The sequence below is a fragment of the Vigna umbellata genome, chromosome 1 (genome assembly GCF_029865625.1).
Source record: "Vigna umbellata cultivar VRB3 chromosome 1, Vumbellata_1.0, whole genome shotgun sequence".
Lineage (NCBI taxonomy): Eukaryota > Viridiplantae > Streptophyta > Magnoliopsida > Fabales > Fabaceae > Vigna > Vigna umbellata.
The window spans coordinates 12,226,024-12,241,372 of NC_142165.1; the positions used below are offsets into that span (position 1 = coordinate 12,226,024).

Consider the following 15,349-nt stretch of genomic DNA (forward strand, 5'->3'; position numbering starts at 1 on the left):
ATTTATATTTCAAAATATATCATTATAATATACATCTATATTTTGGATTATGCATTCCAAAATACATATTTTCATCATGTACAATTCAAAATGAAAATTTATTATAAATTGGAATCGAAATTGAAAATCCTAAATCATAAGATAAAATTGAAATTTTATAATTTACGGGGATACAGATTGAAAATTATGAGGTGCAGGTTGAAAATTATGAGGTGCGGGAAGAAATGGCCTAGCCTTTAATGAAGTCTTAATCTCAGGTCAAATATTAAGCACACAAAATTTAAAGACACCCCACATAGAACTGTTCCCTAGTTAACATTATTCAGTCTTTTCCAATTCCATCACAAGTGAGAAAGGATATTCAAAATCAAACCATTTACATAAGGAAAAACCTATTCATACTTCTTTCCTTTCACCTTTCCCTTAGGGATTTTGCTAAGCAAACCAGAATCCAGCTTCTGATAGTGATTTTGCATCTGATCAAAGACTTTGTACACAAAGTTATCAACTTGATCCTCATACCTTTCATAGAAAACTGGGAGCGTATGTGCAGCAACAAAACCTTAGACATAACACAGCATAATTAGCAACAAAACCTAAGAAATTGAACAATTTATACAAGTTATTTGTCAAAAAATATAATTTTTAACATATGCGTTTGAACTTCAAGCATCCGACAAAACAGCAGACATCCGCATAGACTTAAATTACATTTGCTTTCAAATAAGATTGGGTAACTGAAGCAGCATATTATTTGAAAACACTTAACAGGATAACATTTGCGTGTGTGGATTCTTTTTACACCTCCAAATTCCCTTTATAATTTTGTACTCAATTTTGAAAACTTATTTATTAGATACTAAAAATACAAATAACATATTGGAGACTTAAACTTATTTAAGCCTACTTCAATTATTCATCCTTTCTAGAGCAGTTATTTATTGGATTAGTTGGAATTTGAATTTTTTTTTTCAAACATTGTCCAACTATTAAATTCAGGCAGATGCTCAATCAAAATATTCTAATCTATATCAGTAGAGGGAAAGAAAGCAGATCTCACCAATATACATGACAGTCAAAAAATTGCACCAGCTCCCAATCACAGCACCAGCCCATAAGCTTAATACAGCCTGAGGATGTAATAACCATTATTACAAATTCCACACAAAAAGCATAGGTTTTGCTTTGCACCAAAATATAAAAACAAATATAATTTATCATATATAAATAGTTAAAAACAAGTTATAAAATAGTGGATGGCAAAGTAAAAAGTGCATCATAACTGTGTATTTAAGGATACTAAATATCACCATCCATATTGATTATTTTGTCATACAATACTACTCCAAATATTGTAAAACAGTCTATATTGATCCATGAAGGCTACTAAATACAACCATTCTTGTTTCCCAATTCAATTATATCATACTAACTCCTTATGCTCTTTGCACAGTAACTTGCAAATCTTTAGCAACAACAAAGTAATAAAAATGAAGCACAACCACACAATTGACGAATTATTGTCATAACAAACAGCTTAAGACCAAAACACTCTTTAGAAGATACTATCACATACAGCTAAGTTGATTCGACAAGCTGCCACTAAAGGAAACTTATCCCTGTCAGCATAATATCAATATAATATAGAACCCATCATATTGGCAGAAATTTGAGTGGAAAAAGAAACAGTTGACAATTTTGATGACAAATATCAATAACATGTCACAGGAAGAAGATGTTGCAGCAAATAAAAATAAATGAAATTGATCAATTGATTGAATAACTAGTGTTATAGAGAATACCGATGCATATAAAGTGAAAAACGATTTAACCTGGAAACTATGTTCTAACTTCTAATCATGAACCTGAGTTGTGAATAACAATTACAAAACAAAGGTAAGAGTATACTTACAATTAGAAATTGTTTTAGGTTTCCTCCACATGAAACATCTTGGAGAAACCTCAATCCACGGTTAACCTCCGCACCAACTGCAGTTGCAATATTCACGAAGAAATCATCTGGGAGAACAAAACGGGGAACTTTAGTCGGCTTCCTGTCACCCCACACAGAAAAAACAAGTTTAAGATGTAAAGTAGCATAATATATTTACAATAAGTCAGAGATCAAAAGAAGGGAAGAAAAGATGCTAGGATAACCTGCTAAACAAGCCAGAAGCGTTTGTCCAAAGAAACTGTCCAAGCATGCCGAGAGCCAGAACAAAGAATAGAAGAGTTAGGAAATTGTAATTAAGCCATTCAAATAGCACCCATATAGCTGTTGCTGCAGATAAAACGCTAGCAGAAATCTTCTTGTTCCTCCATAACAACACATCAGCAGCTACATCATTCAATGGAAAATCCAAGAAGAAATTTAAAAGTCAAGGTAACATGATAGATTTTACATCAAATTAACCACAACTACCGTACATTTTCCACCCCCTAAAATATGGTGCACAGGTTTCTGGCGTCCAAAGAGTCTATTGAATTGGGAGCTCACTGAGCTTGACTTGTCTTCTTCAAAAAATGATCCAGATTTTTGCTTCTCAGCAATTGTTTCCACAAGGGTGTTTAAAAGGTTTTCAGCTGTGATTTTCTCAGACATTGTTCCTGCACTTTTATACCATTAAAAAGGAAAATCAGAAAATGTAGTAGCTATCATGTCAAACACTACAGCATCAATCAGGTAATCACCGTTTATAAGAAACCAACACACATGAAACGAATATATGATACAGTTCTCTTTTTCCCGAATCATGAACTAAAGAGAAGAACATACTGCCAACACCAAGTCACATGTTCAAAAAAACAAAAAAGTTAACTCATCTACAATGAAATAAGTCTTACTGGTCTAAGGCCACAAAAGAAACATCTATTACAAGTAATTAACTTAGCCTGTCCGTAATTAAGCTTCATCAGCATTAAGTCATTCTCGGCGTATGTTGTTGTACTTGTTGCAAATTTAGCTTTAACATGATAGTGTCTTCAGTGAGCTATAAACTTTCTCAACCCTTTTAATTATTTTCTACGCTCACTTCCATAAGTGTTACACATTAAATCGTTCCCAGGCTGAACAGGGGGTTTATTGGTTTCTTGAAATGAAAAGGACCAAATGCAAAAAGTGAAATGGAGAGCACGGCGAGTGAATGCAGCACAAATTTGTTCTTCTGCCAAGACTGAGTAATCTTGACACAAAAAGTAGGCTAACATATCCATTCACTACAATGCTATGTTTGGCGGAGGGGAAAAACTACCTGAGACAGAAATATTTTAATTCTTAATTAAAGAGAAAAGAAAAGGGAAAAAAATTATTATTTTTTCACTAAAATTCAACTTTTGTTTAAAAAAATATAAACTGGGAAAGCAGAAAAGAAAAAGAAGTAGCAAGTTTTTTCATATACCAGAAGCACTAAAAAGACGCACATTTTGACACACAACAACGCAAACCATGAACGTCCAACAAATTCAAACTTTAAGCATACATGCAAATCCCTAACCAGATAATTGTTGGGTGAATTGAGCAAGACAATAGAAAACAAAAACACAAGAAAATAGAAAAGGGCAGCAGCATCAAGCAAGAAGCATGAATTAGTAAATTGCATCATCCAAAACAGAAAAAAGAAAAAATGGTTTCGCGCACAAACCAGAGAGAAATGCAGTGTAGAAGAAACCAAGTGGCGAACACAGACTGTGAGAAGAGAGAGAAAAAGAGAGAGAAAGAGAAGCTTAATGAGTGAGTTGCAGAAAGAAAAGGGACAAAGCTATGCAAAAGTTAGTAACATATATAAAGAATATTTGAAATAGTTTAATTTCGTTAATTAATTAATTAATTAATTAATAATAACAAAAATAATGAATGTTAGTAAGAGTGAAGATGATAGATGTAGTTAATAAATCATTGAGTGTCAAGTGGCAGGAATAAAGATAAGATATTTATTAAATACTTTATGTTAATTAATAAATAATAGTATTTTTAATTTATTGAAGAATAAATTATATTTGTATGCGTAAAGATAAAAGTGTACTGGTATGGTATTTTAATAGTAATAAATAAGCAGTGATAATTGAGGAAGCAGAGGTGCAGTGAAAATGAAAACAAAGAACACGTGAAAATCCACGTCATTTTCCATTTTGGATTATTGGAATCCGAGCATGGCGTAAACAACAATGCAGTAGTTGCCATCTCTGACACTAACTTCGTATGTATTACACTAATCTCTAAAATACGTTTTGTTTATAAACAAAAAATAAAATACTGTGTTAATTTAAGATAGGTTAAAATAAAATTATTAAATATAATAAGAGTAGTTAACAATAACTTTATACTTAAAAATATGGATTTTTCATTGCTTATGACTACAGTAGAGATTTTTTTTAATTTTTCAACGGTTTTTTCAGTTAACTCCTTCATGTAATTAATAAAAGTAATTAATATAGTAAAATAATTTTATATTTTTAATTTTATTAAATTTATTTAAATGTTTACATTTTATTAATAATTTACAAAGATCAAATATATATTCAGTCAAAATATATCAACATGTAATATATAAAACTTAATATTTACTTGAATATTAAATTTTTATTAAAAATTTAAAAGAGTATTGTTTTAAAGGAAAAATAGTCTTATTATTTCTTTTAATATTTTTTTGTTGGTAAGACATAAATTGATAATAACACTAACCAATCATACTTATACAATGGTATATGTAAGTTCTTTCTGTAATAATTGTTTACTCTCTCTTGATTTATCAATACAACCTACTTTGGAATAACTTTTGATTGTGCTAAAATTATTGTTAACATTTATCTGGTTTGACTAAGTGGATTTTATAGAAAGAAAATGTGAAATTAGTTATCTATAATTTGAAATTAGTCGTATACAGTTTATTTTATAGAAAAACTCTCATAATTTCTTTAAAAAATTTAATTTGCACATTAATTAATTTTAACTTTTAAAAACATCCTTGTATATTTAGTTTTCTAAAAAAAATTATGAAGAAGCTTGACCAAACAATACTTTTATTATTTTATTGAAATAAATATTTAATATTTTATATGGTATACGAGGATTTGTGTATATGAAAATGTACTGAATTTTTCAATGAGATAATTTATGGGAAAGACAAAATACTAATATTAATGACTTCATTTTCCCATAAAAAATTATGTAACTTTTAACTCCAAATTTTTATTTAATTTTATAAGGTGTTCAACCTTATATTAAAATTCTTGTCTACTTAGAGCTATGTTAAAAAGAGAATTCACTTGAAAAATAAAAGCAACGAGACTTAAGATCATCACTATAAGATATTTATATCATTAAAAAAAAAAAAAACTTTAGACATCTTTAAAATCACAAAGTGTTCAACTTTTAGACATTTACTTAATATAAAACTTAGACTTACATTTATATATTCAATAAAATATTTTTTAAAATATTATTTTGTTTTCAAAATGATAAACATTTAAAATGATAGTTTCACTTAAGAATACTTAAAGAGGTTATTTAAATTATAACTTAAACTATTTTTTTTTAATTTCAAGTTAATATTTGAACAATAAATTCATCCATTTTTGTTTAAAAGTTAAAAATTCAAAATTTAAATCATGTTTTCAAATATGATATTTTTGTTAAAGGTTGAAATTAAAAAAATATATTTATGTAAAGAAAGTAATGTAGATAAAGAGTGAAAGAGTGATATAAGTTAAACGATTAATTGTTTTCAACACAAGTAAAACAAACTAAAAAAGATATTATTGATTATACACATTTTATATCATAATGTGATAGGTGTATTAAGATAATTTACTACAACGATGCATTAATAATAATTCACATTTAAATTTTAACACGATGATACATTATTTTTTTATGTATCATATTATTTATCCTTTGAATCTAGGATCTCTAATATAAGTAATAATTCTTGTATATTAAAAAAAAATTAATATACCCTCATACTAAAAATAAAATAAAATAAAAATCTCAATAAAATTTCTGAATTATTAAGTCTTGTATTAGATAGAAAAGAAATGGAGTAATACTAAATATCTTTAATTTGACTTCATTTATGAATAATAAAAAATTTAATTTAAATTAATATTAATTAAATTTAAATAATAAGAACAATAATATTTGAAGAAAAGTATAAATATCTAAAATGATCATATGCACCGAAATTTTAACAAAAGCATGAAAATATAGTACATGAAATGCAAGTGATGAGTATATCTGCAGACATAAATGAGAATGACGTGGCACCAATCAGAGCCTCTATTACCTTATCCCACATCGAAAATCTAATCCATTAGTCCCAATCACCCTCTTCGAAATCCAATATCCAAAACCACCGCACTCCAAAGTTCAAACTCAACGATCTCCACAAGTTCCTACCACCATAGTCTCAGAAAGAGTGAGTCAGTGAGTGAGAGAAAGATCAGAGATCAATGGCTTCTACCCAATGTTTCTTGCACCACCATGCCCTTACCACTCCAGCCAGATCCCCATCACAACGTACCATGGTTAGCACCAAGCCTAACCACCTTGTGTGCAAGGCCCAGAAACAGACAGCACCCCAAGAGGATGATGTCACTCCTATCTCTCGCCGTTTAGCTCTCACTGTGCTCATTGGTGCTGCTGCTGTTGGCTCCAAAGTCCAACCTGCAGATGCAGCTTATGGTGAAGCTGGTATATCACTTTCTCTTTTTTCTCATCATGCATCCATGATGCCACTAAAATGGACACACACTTAGTTAGACAGTTCTTTAAGTGTTTCTTTAGGCTAGTTTCTACTAGAATTCATCCTTCGTGTCCATAGTTTCTCTTGTTGTGATAGATTTAAATTTCACTTTTTAAAGATCAATATGGATTACTGATATAAAAACTCCGATTCTGATTGAAGAATACTAAGATTAGACTCTTGATTAAATTATGCATTTGGCAATAAAATCTCTAATACCATATCAAGGGATCACTTTGTCTCATGAGTTGAAGAAGTTAGGTTGAATTTGATCCCTCTAGTAATCGGGATTCCATGATTTATTTGAACAATTTGGTTGCTTTTCTTGCAGCCAATGTGTTTGGAAAGCCAAAGGAAAACACAGATTTCTTGCCATACAATGGAAATGGATTCAAACTATCGATTCCCTCAAAGTGGAACCCAAGCAAAGAGGTTGAGTACACAGGCCAGGTTCTTAGATACGAGGATAACTTTGATACAACCAGCAATGTCGTTGTCACAGTGACTCCAACCGATAAGAAGTCCATCACTGACTATGGTTCACCCGAAGAATTCCTCTCAAAGGTATATCTGTTTTTTAAACTAGCTCTTTTCTTACTATGAGGAACACTTATAGCCCCATTAATGCACTTTTACGTATCATGTTCTAACTAAATCAACGAATCAGTGACCAAATTTAGTGATAAAAAGTTGTTTCTCCCTTGCTAATTCTAACGTTTGTAGTTTTTTCTTAAATAGAATAAAAGGGTAGTCTATGGATTATAACTTTTGTAGTGTATATATTCAAAGATAGAAATGGTAGTGTATGACTGTGGCTGACATTGAAAGTTGGTTTTTCCTTACTGCAGGTGGATTATTTACTAGGAAAGCAGGCCTTCTTTGGTGAAACTCAAGCTGAGGTAAGCGAGTGACGATGAAAAAGAAATGCAGTGAATAATAGCATAGGATGTCCTGACTGAGTTTGAACATGAACTGTTGCAGGGTGGTTTTGATCCAAATGCTGTGGCCACAGCTAACATCTTAGAGACTGCTACACCTGTGGTTGATGGGAAGCAGTACTATGTATTGACTGTGTTGACAAGGACGGCTGATGGAGATGAAGGTGGGAAGCACCAACTGATCAGAGCAACCGTAAAGGATGGAAAACTGTACATTTGCAAGGCTCAGGCTGGAGATAAGAGGTGGTTTAAGGGAGCAAGAAAATTTGTGGAGAGCACAGCAAGTTCTTTCAGTGTTGCTTAAAAAACTCCAATAGCAGGTTATATATGTGCTATGTGTAAATCAACCTTAAGTGCATCTTATCTATGTTTTTGAGCTCTCTAACCTCCCTTTTGTCCACTATAGTTTCATAATTTAAGGGACTTGGTTGGATTTAGTATCTCAATACTTTGTATTCTTGCCCTTGTAAAGACACTCACCATCCCCTTTTCCTCCTTTTATTGGCCTTAATCATAAAAAAAATACCCATAAAATATACAACACCGATAAAATATGGATACAAAATTAATATTACTCTAGACTCAAAATCTCAAAAATCTAAAAATAATTGGATTAATGAAATTTTAATTTTATATAATATTCTATTTTTTCAATATTTAAACTTATACTTGAAATTCTAACAATAACAAATATTATCAGATTAAATTTATTTAAAACAATAATAATTTATTAAGAATTAAAATCTCTAACAATAGTTATAATAACTATTTCAGGAAAGTTTAATAAAGTTATTGTCCATGTAAATTTAAATATGGTTTCATATATATATTCTTTTTTTTTTAATACATGAACCAAGTTTAAACTAATGATTTATTACAAATTGTTCAAACCCACCATGAATGGATAATTGTTAACATATAACATGTATCTTAAAAATGTTGAAATCAAAACTATCGAAACATGAATTTAATATTCATTCTCCACGCACTCACTGTTTCTTGCAGTTCCTGTATGTCGGTAGGTACATGTATTATCTATTCTTTGAACATCTAGTTTGAAAAAAAAAATAAAAAATAGTGAATGAAAATTAACCAAACTCAATGATCTAGTTATCCATTTTATTATATTTGGAGTGAGTGGAAATGTCTGACACGAACATGACTCAATAATTTAAAATGTTCACCATTCTCATCCTTCCTATCCAATATGCATATACATATATCTATCACCATTAGATATAAAAAATATGTATGACTACATATATTAATTATTTTTAATAGATACTTTAATAATGTAATATTATATTATTTGTAAAATATTTATTATTTGTAAAAAATAAAAATAAAAATTAATTTATATTTTATTAAATTTAATTTAATTAAAATAAAAATTAATTTATATTTATTAAGTTAAATTTCATTAAAATTAAATTTTAATTTATATTTTATTAAATTAAAATAAAATAAAAATTAATTTATATTTTATTAAGTTAAATTTTATTAAAATTAAATTTTAATTTATATTATATTATATTATATTTTTTTAATTTTATTTAAAAATATATAAAATATTACTTTTAAATATTTTTGGATATTTATAAATATTTTTTAAATATGTATTCGAGAAATAATAATATTTTTTTGTTAGATAACAAATAAATATTATTTGTATACGGTATGATAAATTGTCATCTTTAATCATCACCCAAATTGTCATGTGGCATTATTTATTAATATTTTTATAAAAGTTACTAATTTTGATTTTGATTTAAAGAATGAAAAAAATGGTAATACTATAAAAATAATGTAACATTTATATAACATAAATGTTTGAAAACCATTGAAGTTTCGTGTGAAAACATGAAAGTAATGGCGTGATGGTTTAAGAAACAAGGAAGGCATATACCAAACCAAAGAAAGTGTTTGTTTGTAGTAGAGGGTGTTCATTGTCATTTCACAATTTCACAGGAAAAGCTATATGAACAAAATGCTAGAAAGATAAAAAAGAAACACATAGCAAGTAAAATTTTATTTAATAATTTATTCATATGAAATTTATTTAAACGTAATTAATTATTTTTAATAAAGTTTTTATTTCAATTCAAGATTCAAACTGTTTAAAAATAGTTGCACCTTGATAATTTACGCTGTATTAAAGAATTTATAAATTAGAAATACAAATATCCATGGTTACAATTAAAGAAATATTATATTACACGTATATATATGTTATCATTCTTTGCAGGCATAAGGAGAAAGAAGGTTTGGGATTTTCAGCGTGTGTGGTTTTGGTAACTGAAGAGTGTGGTGAAGCAGCAGCAGAAGAAGAAGAAGGAATCGGCGGTTTTCAACTCGCGATCGCGTCTCAGACTTTGATTCCGATCGTTGCTTTGCTTGTTCGGTAAGTCGGTGGATCATCACCGTCGTAATCTTCTTCTCATGTTATTGGATCTGCGAGTTCTGATGCAGATTCTTCTACTTTATCCTGTTTCTGTTACTCTTTCGATTTGCTTGACGTGTCTCTGTTTATTTCATAGGGAAATGCATATTATAATTTGTTAATTTATTATATATTATTTATTTATTTTTCAATTTTCGAGTTCGGTTTCGCTTTCGAGATGATATTTTTGAGTTTGTTAGACATCGCGGGGTCTTATTGATTTGGTAGATAAAATAAAATTGGTTGAAACATTGTGCTTTGGAGTAACTAAGCTCGGATTTTTGCATTATTCTTTTTATTGTTGTTGATGACGTTTGAAATTGAGGAATCTGTTTGCTGTTTTAGCTTGTTTTCTATGGACTCGGTTCTGTTGCACTTGTGGTTGCTGTTTTTGTTTCTATGCAGACATTTTTTTTATATTGTTGTTTCAAATTGTTTGTTGTTTCTGTTTTATATTCAGACGTTTTTTTTAGTTTACTCGTGTTAATTTCTATATGGACATTTTCGAAATTTGTGTTAGTTTGCTGAATTTGTTTATGGTTTAGCTTCTGTTATTTCAGGACTTGCTTTTATTACACTTACTGTTGTCATTGCTGTTTTCCATGCAGACATTTTTCTTCCTAGTGGTTTTTCAGTGGCATTTTGTAGCTGTATGGTCGTATGTGTTGTTTTCTCGCGCTGCTGAAATTATATATGGGCTGAGGGGCACTTTTCATGGGAGGTGTGGAAGATGAAGAACCAGCCTTGAAGCGAATGAAGTTATCTTCTAAAGGATTAGTTGCCTTGTCTAACGGTTCTTCTTCTAAAGAGCCTGTTGGAGGCTTGTCCAGGGACTTCATGGCTCGGCCCCTACCGTCTAAAGGGGACGAACAAGTTGTTGGTTCAAAAGGGGTTATAAAGAAAGAGGAATTTGTCAGGATAATTGCAAAGGCTTTATATTCTCTTGGTTACGGGAAGAGTGGGGCACATCTAGAGGAGGAGTCTGGAATACCTTTACACTCTCCTGGGGTGAATCTATTTATGCAGCAAATACTTGATGGGAATTTGGATGACAGTGTAGCCACATTACGTAAAATTGCTCCCGCAGATGAAAGCGTGGTCAGGTCAGCCTCATTTTTAATATTGGAGCAGAAATTCTTTGAGCTTCTAAATCGTGAAAAGGTCATGGAAGCATTGAAGACCCTGAGGACGGAGATCACTCCACTTTGCATTAATAGCAGTAGAATTCGAGAACTTTCTTCCTACATAGTTTCACCTTCTCCTAGACTAGATATTGCAAGGGTGAGGTCTCGGTCAAAGCTTCTAGAGGAATTGCAGAAACTGCTTCCCCCTACAGTAATGATACCTGAAAAGAGGTTGGAGCATCTAGTTGAACAAGCCCTCATCTTACAACGAGAGGCATGCCCATTTCATAATTCATTGGATAAGGAGATGTCATTATATTCAGATCATCGTTGTGGAAAAGATCAGATTCCGTCCAGTACATTACAGGTTAGAAAATTATATGTTTAGTAGATATTTTGACTTGTTAATTAGTAGTGATAGATAGCAGAAGTAGCTTCCTCTATGTTGTTTGCCTGTTCCTAATTAGATCTCTGTTTGTTAGTCTTTCTTTTGTCTGTATTATTTCATGATTATAAATAAATGATAGCTACATCTGTGAAAATTTGTATGCTAATTGGTGGCATCTTGTAAACGGATATGGCTATTGTTGAGGTCCTGTGAATTTTCTTTTTTATTTTCTCAGTGCGTAAAAGTAAAAGAAAGGTTGAGTAGAAAGTGATAAGGACTTGGGTATTTTCGGGTGTTCGGGTCCCATATTGTGTTGTGGGATACTCAGTGGAGTACTTAAGTGTTTGATTCTAGTCCTAACAAATTAAATTTTAAGGGAAGATACCTAAGTGCTTATTAGATCAGTTTAATAAACCAATTAAGTACATGTTGGTGATGTCCAATTATCATAGCTTTTGGAAAGACTTACTTATTCTCGTTTGTCGTTTGAGTTGAGAAAATAATTTCCTGGATAAAATTTTGCATCTGTTTTTCCTACGAGCATCTTTTTCGGTCAAAACAAGGTCATATGTTGTTAATGCCTTGGCTTGATAGTTTGCTTTTGCCCTTGACCTGTCAATAATCCTGCTTCCTATTCTGAGAGTACCAACTTGCTTCCAATTAGAAGACATTAACCTTAGAGTAGAATGTCTTTTTGGTGTAACATCCATCCCCATTTTTACATATGCATTCCCTTTATCTTTCATATAGAAGTCCATGGTTAGTGCTTCTAATAATATTGGAAAATCTAAATTTAAATATACCTGACAACTGATGCACAGCTTGTAGGAACTTAGTGACCAGATTTACATAATAAGAGGTACCTGGGCAAGGTACCATTTCTGTGGGTGTGTGATGCATTTCTCTCTATATATGCAATTACACTATTTACAATTGCAATTTCTACTTAAAAGGCCTTTATCACTTTTTACTCATTAAAATACTCTTCATTTCTTGTAAATGAGATGCATGTATAATCTAATTTATTTCAAAAACCAATCCCCAATTTTTGTACATAGGTTTGATATTTATAATCTAATTTCTTTAAAAGGCCAATCCCCAAAACCAGGGAGGAGAAATGAGACAAGGTACAGAATTTGTCTTCTGGTTTTATCCTTTTGCCATCTATTTACAATGATCATCTTCTCTTAACTTTGTATATGGCATGGATAGTATCTACTTTCTAATGTTATTTTCTTTTCTTGCTAATGTTGCAACAGATATTAGATGCACATGATGATGAAGTCTGGTTTGTACAATTTTCACATAATGGGAAATATTTAGCTTCGGCATCAAATGATCGAACTGCAATAATTTGGGAGGTAATATTTCATAATTTACATTTTCTCTTTTCTACTCTTACGTCCATTTATTTGCTGCTAAATTTGTCTTCAATGCTTGTGTTTGATATAGTCATCATACTGCACATTCAAATCCCTGTTATAATGGTTTCCATCATATATCAGAAACCCCCTATTGATTAAGACACAAATTGCATTCTAACACATAAAATACGGCTTAATGCTATGAAATCAGGTGTCACTTCTTAAATTTTTTTAAATAGGTTGGCATAAATGGTGGACTGACTGTAAAGCACAGATTGACTGGTCACCAGAAACCTGTTTCTTCAGTTTCATGGAGTCCTAATGACCATGAGCTTCTCACATGTGGAGTGGAGGAGGCTATTAGGCGTTGGGATGTCTCCACTGGCAAATGCATCCAACTTTATGAAAAAGCTGGTACTGGCCTAGTTTCTTGTACGTGGTTCCCTTGTGGGAAATATATACTTTGTGGTTTCAGTGACAAGAGCATTTGCATGTGGGAATTGGATGGGAAAGAAGTGGAGTCTTGGAAAGGACAAAAGACCCTTAAGATATCTGATTTGGAAATCATGGATAACGGGAAAGAGATTCTAAGTATCTGTAAACCCAATTCTGTACTGTTGTTCAATAGAGAAACAAAGGATGAGAGATTTATTGAAGAGTATCAACCAATAACGGCTTTTTCCTTATCGAAGGATAACAAATTCTTGTTGGTTAATCTTTTGAATCAAGAAATACATCTATGGAACATTGAAGGCGATCCTAGGCTTGTTGGCAAGTACAAAGGCCATAGGCGTACCCGATTTATTATCAGATCTTGCTTCGGTGGCCTTAAGCAAGCTTTTATTGCTAGTGGAAGTGAGGATTCACAGGTATGAATACTTAATCATTTATCAAAACGGAAAAGTATTTGTAAAGTAGACTTTTTCCCATTTGCAAATTGAAAGGCTTTGATGCTTGTAAATTTCTTCTATAGTCAAAGAATAATTGTTTTTAATTTTTAATTCTGTGTTTTATTATAATAATTTGGTGCATGTCTAGTGTAACTTAAATTCTAGGAAATAATCACATAATTTTCAGAAGTGCTCTAAAAAAAGTGAAAAATAAATCTTCCTGGAAAGGCTCATTAAAATATTGGCACAAGAGACCCATGGAATGGTGCTTGTTGTTCGACCGATATATTGGACATCTTTATAATATTAGTTGAATGAATTCAACTACTATTATTGTAATGGTAAAGTACTGCTGTCTTGGTCTTCCTCTTTGTATCGTTCTTGGCCTTCAGTTTGTCATTATAGCACCAAAGAAAATCTATATTTACTAGTTTTTAGTTGTGGTGTTTAGTAGATTTTCCATGAGATGCTAACCTTCTTTCTTTTTTGGATGTGAAACAATTTTTATGCAGAATGTAGGACCCCTGCAATGTTATTAACACTATTTTCCCAGCCTCTTATGACAGTGAGTTGTATTGGATAAATTTGGACAAGTATTAAATTGAAGTTGGGTGGGTGTATGTTTGTAGGTTTACATATGGCACAGAAGCTCAGGGGAACTAATAGAAGCATTGCCTGGTCATTCAGGATCTGTAAATTGTGTGAGCTGGAACCCAGCAAATCCCCACATGTTAGCCTCGGCTAGCGATGACCGGACAATTCGGATATGGGGCCTAAATTCTCTGCACAACAACTACCAAAATGTTCCCAGCAATGGCGTCCACCATTACTGCAATGGGGGATCTTAGATCACCAACTCATTCCAATTGATTTCTCTCTTTCTTTTCTCTCATCATTGCAATTCTGTAAATACCATTTCTGTTACCCCAAGTGGACCATTCATGTCAAACATGCACGTTACTTCTCGTATATCTCATATTTCATAACGCTTTCCATCTTTTTCTTCTTCTTCCAAGCAATTTAGGGAAATGGGAAGGGGGAGTTCTCAGGGTGTACGGAAGAACCCTCAAACGAATATTCCCTACTTAATTAAATTCATAAATCGTGACTATTTTTTTAGTTTTACAACATTTACCAAATTCCCCTTCTCTAGCCAAGAATCCGTGTTATTCTTTTTCTCTGTTTTCTTTTACGAGGTGATATTAGTTTGCTTTACTTGTCATATTTCCTTCACTTTCGTGTCAGACAATCCTTCTGGCGATCTGTCCTATTGTTTTTCATGGGAAACAAACAACGCACAAGTCGTGAATTTTACGCAAAAAGCATTTGGTTTTTAAAATTGCAATGTAAAACTTTCTTTGCATTAACCATCATCACCCACATTCTTAAATACAAACAATGGACAAGAGAATCCCTAAACATGACAAATAATGTAGATGTCTATGATATGGTTTTGGGAATAAAA

The 15,349-nt window shown here is 31.3% G+C and overlaps 3 protein-coding genes across 5 annotated transcripts; 2 read left to right on the forward strand and 1 right to left on the reverse strand.

The window, feature by feature from the left end:
• Positions 1–213: 213 nt before the first annotated feature.
• Positions 214–3,788, reverse strand: LOC124847392 (Reticulon family protein). 2 transcript variants are annotated; one of them, XM_047324879.2, is made up of 6 exons: positions 3,642–3,788; positions 2,428–2,607; positions 2,158–2,338; positions 1,913–2,054; positions 1,061–1,130; positions 214–562 (listed from the first exon to the last, which is right to left on the reverse strand). In XM_047324879.2, the coding sequence occupies exons 2-6, from the start codon at positions 2,600–2,602 to the stop codon at positions 393–395; spliced, it is 738 nt and encodes a 245-aa protein (XP_047180835.1). In that variant the 5' UTR covers positions 2,603–2,607; positions 3,642–3,788; the 3' UTR covers positions 214–392. The 2 variants fall into 2 exon arrangements, with proteins under 2 accessions (XP_047180835.1, XP_047180834.1); XM_047324878.2 differs by having other exon boundaries at positions 2,428–2,612; positions 3,642–3,773.
• A 2,566-nt stretch (positions 3,789–6,354) lies between these two features.
• Positions 6,355–8,124, forward strand: LOC124847393 (oxygen-evolving enhancer protein 2, chloroplastic-like). The gene is made up of 4 exons (XM_047324880.2): positions 6,355–6,688; positions 7,072–7,304; positions 7,589–7,639; positions 7,722–8,124. Exons 1-4 carry the CDS (start codon positions 6,448–6,450, stop codon positions 7,980–7,982), a joined length of 786 nt encoding a protein of 261 aa, XP_047180836.1. The 5' UTR covers positions 6,355–6,447; the 3' UTR covers positions 7,983–8,124.
• Positions 8,125–9,908: 1,784 nt separating this feature from the next.
• LOC124847374 (WD repeat-containing protein 26 homolog) lies at positions 9,909–14,887 on the forward strand. Of its 2 annotated transcripts, none has more exons than XM_088095272.1 (5): positions 9,909–10,079; positions 10,727–11,609; positions 12,890–12,991; positions 13,234–13,863; positions 14,397–14,535. In XM_088095272.1, exons 2-5 carry the CDS (start codon positions 10,833–10,835, stop codon positions 14,421–14,423), a joined length of 1,536 nt encoding a protein of 511 aa, XP_087951398.1. In that variant the 5' UTR covers positions 9,909–10,079; positions 10,727–10,832; the 3' UTR covers positions 14,424–14,535. The 2 variants fall into 2 exon arrangements, with proteins under 2 accessions (XP_087951398.1, XP_047180812.1); XM_047324856.2 differs by having other exon boundaries at positions 9,918–10,079; positions 14,514–14,887.
• The last annotated feature ends 462 nt before the right edge of the window (positions 14,888–15,349 follow it).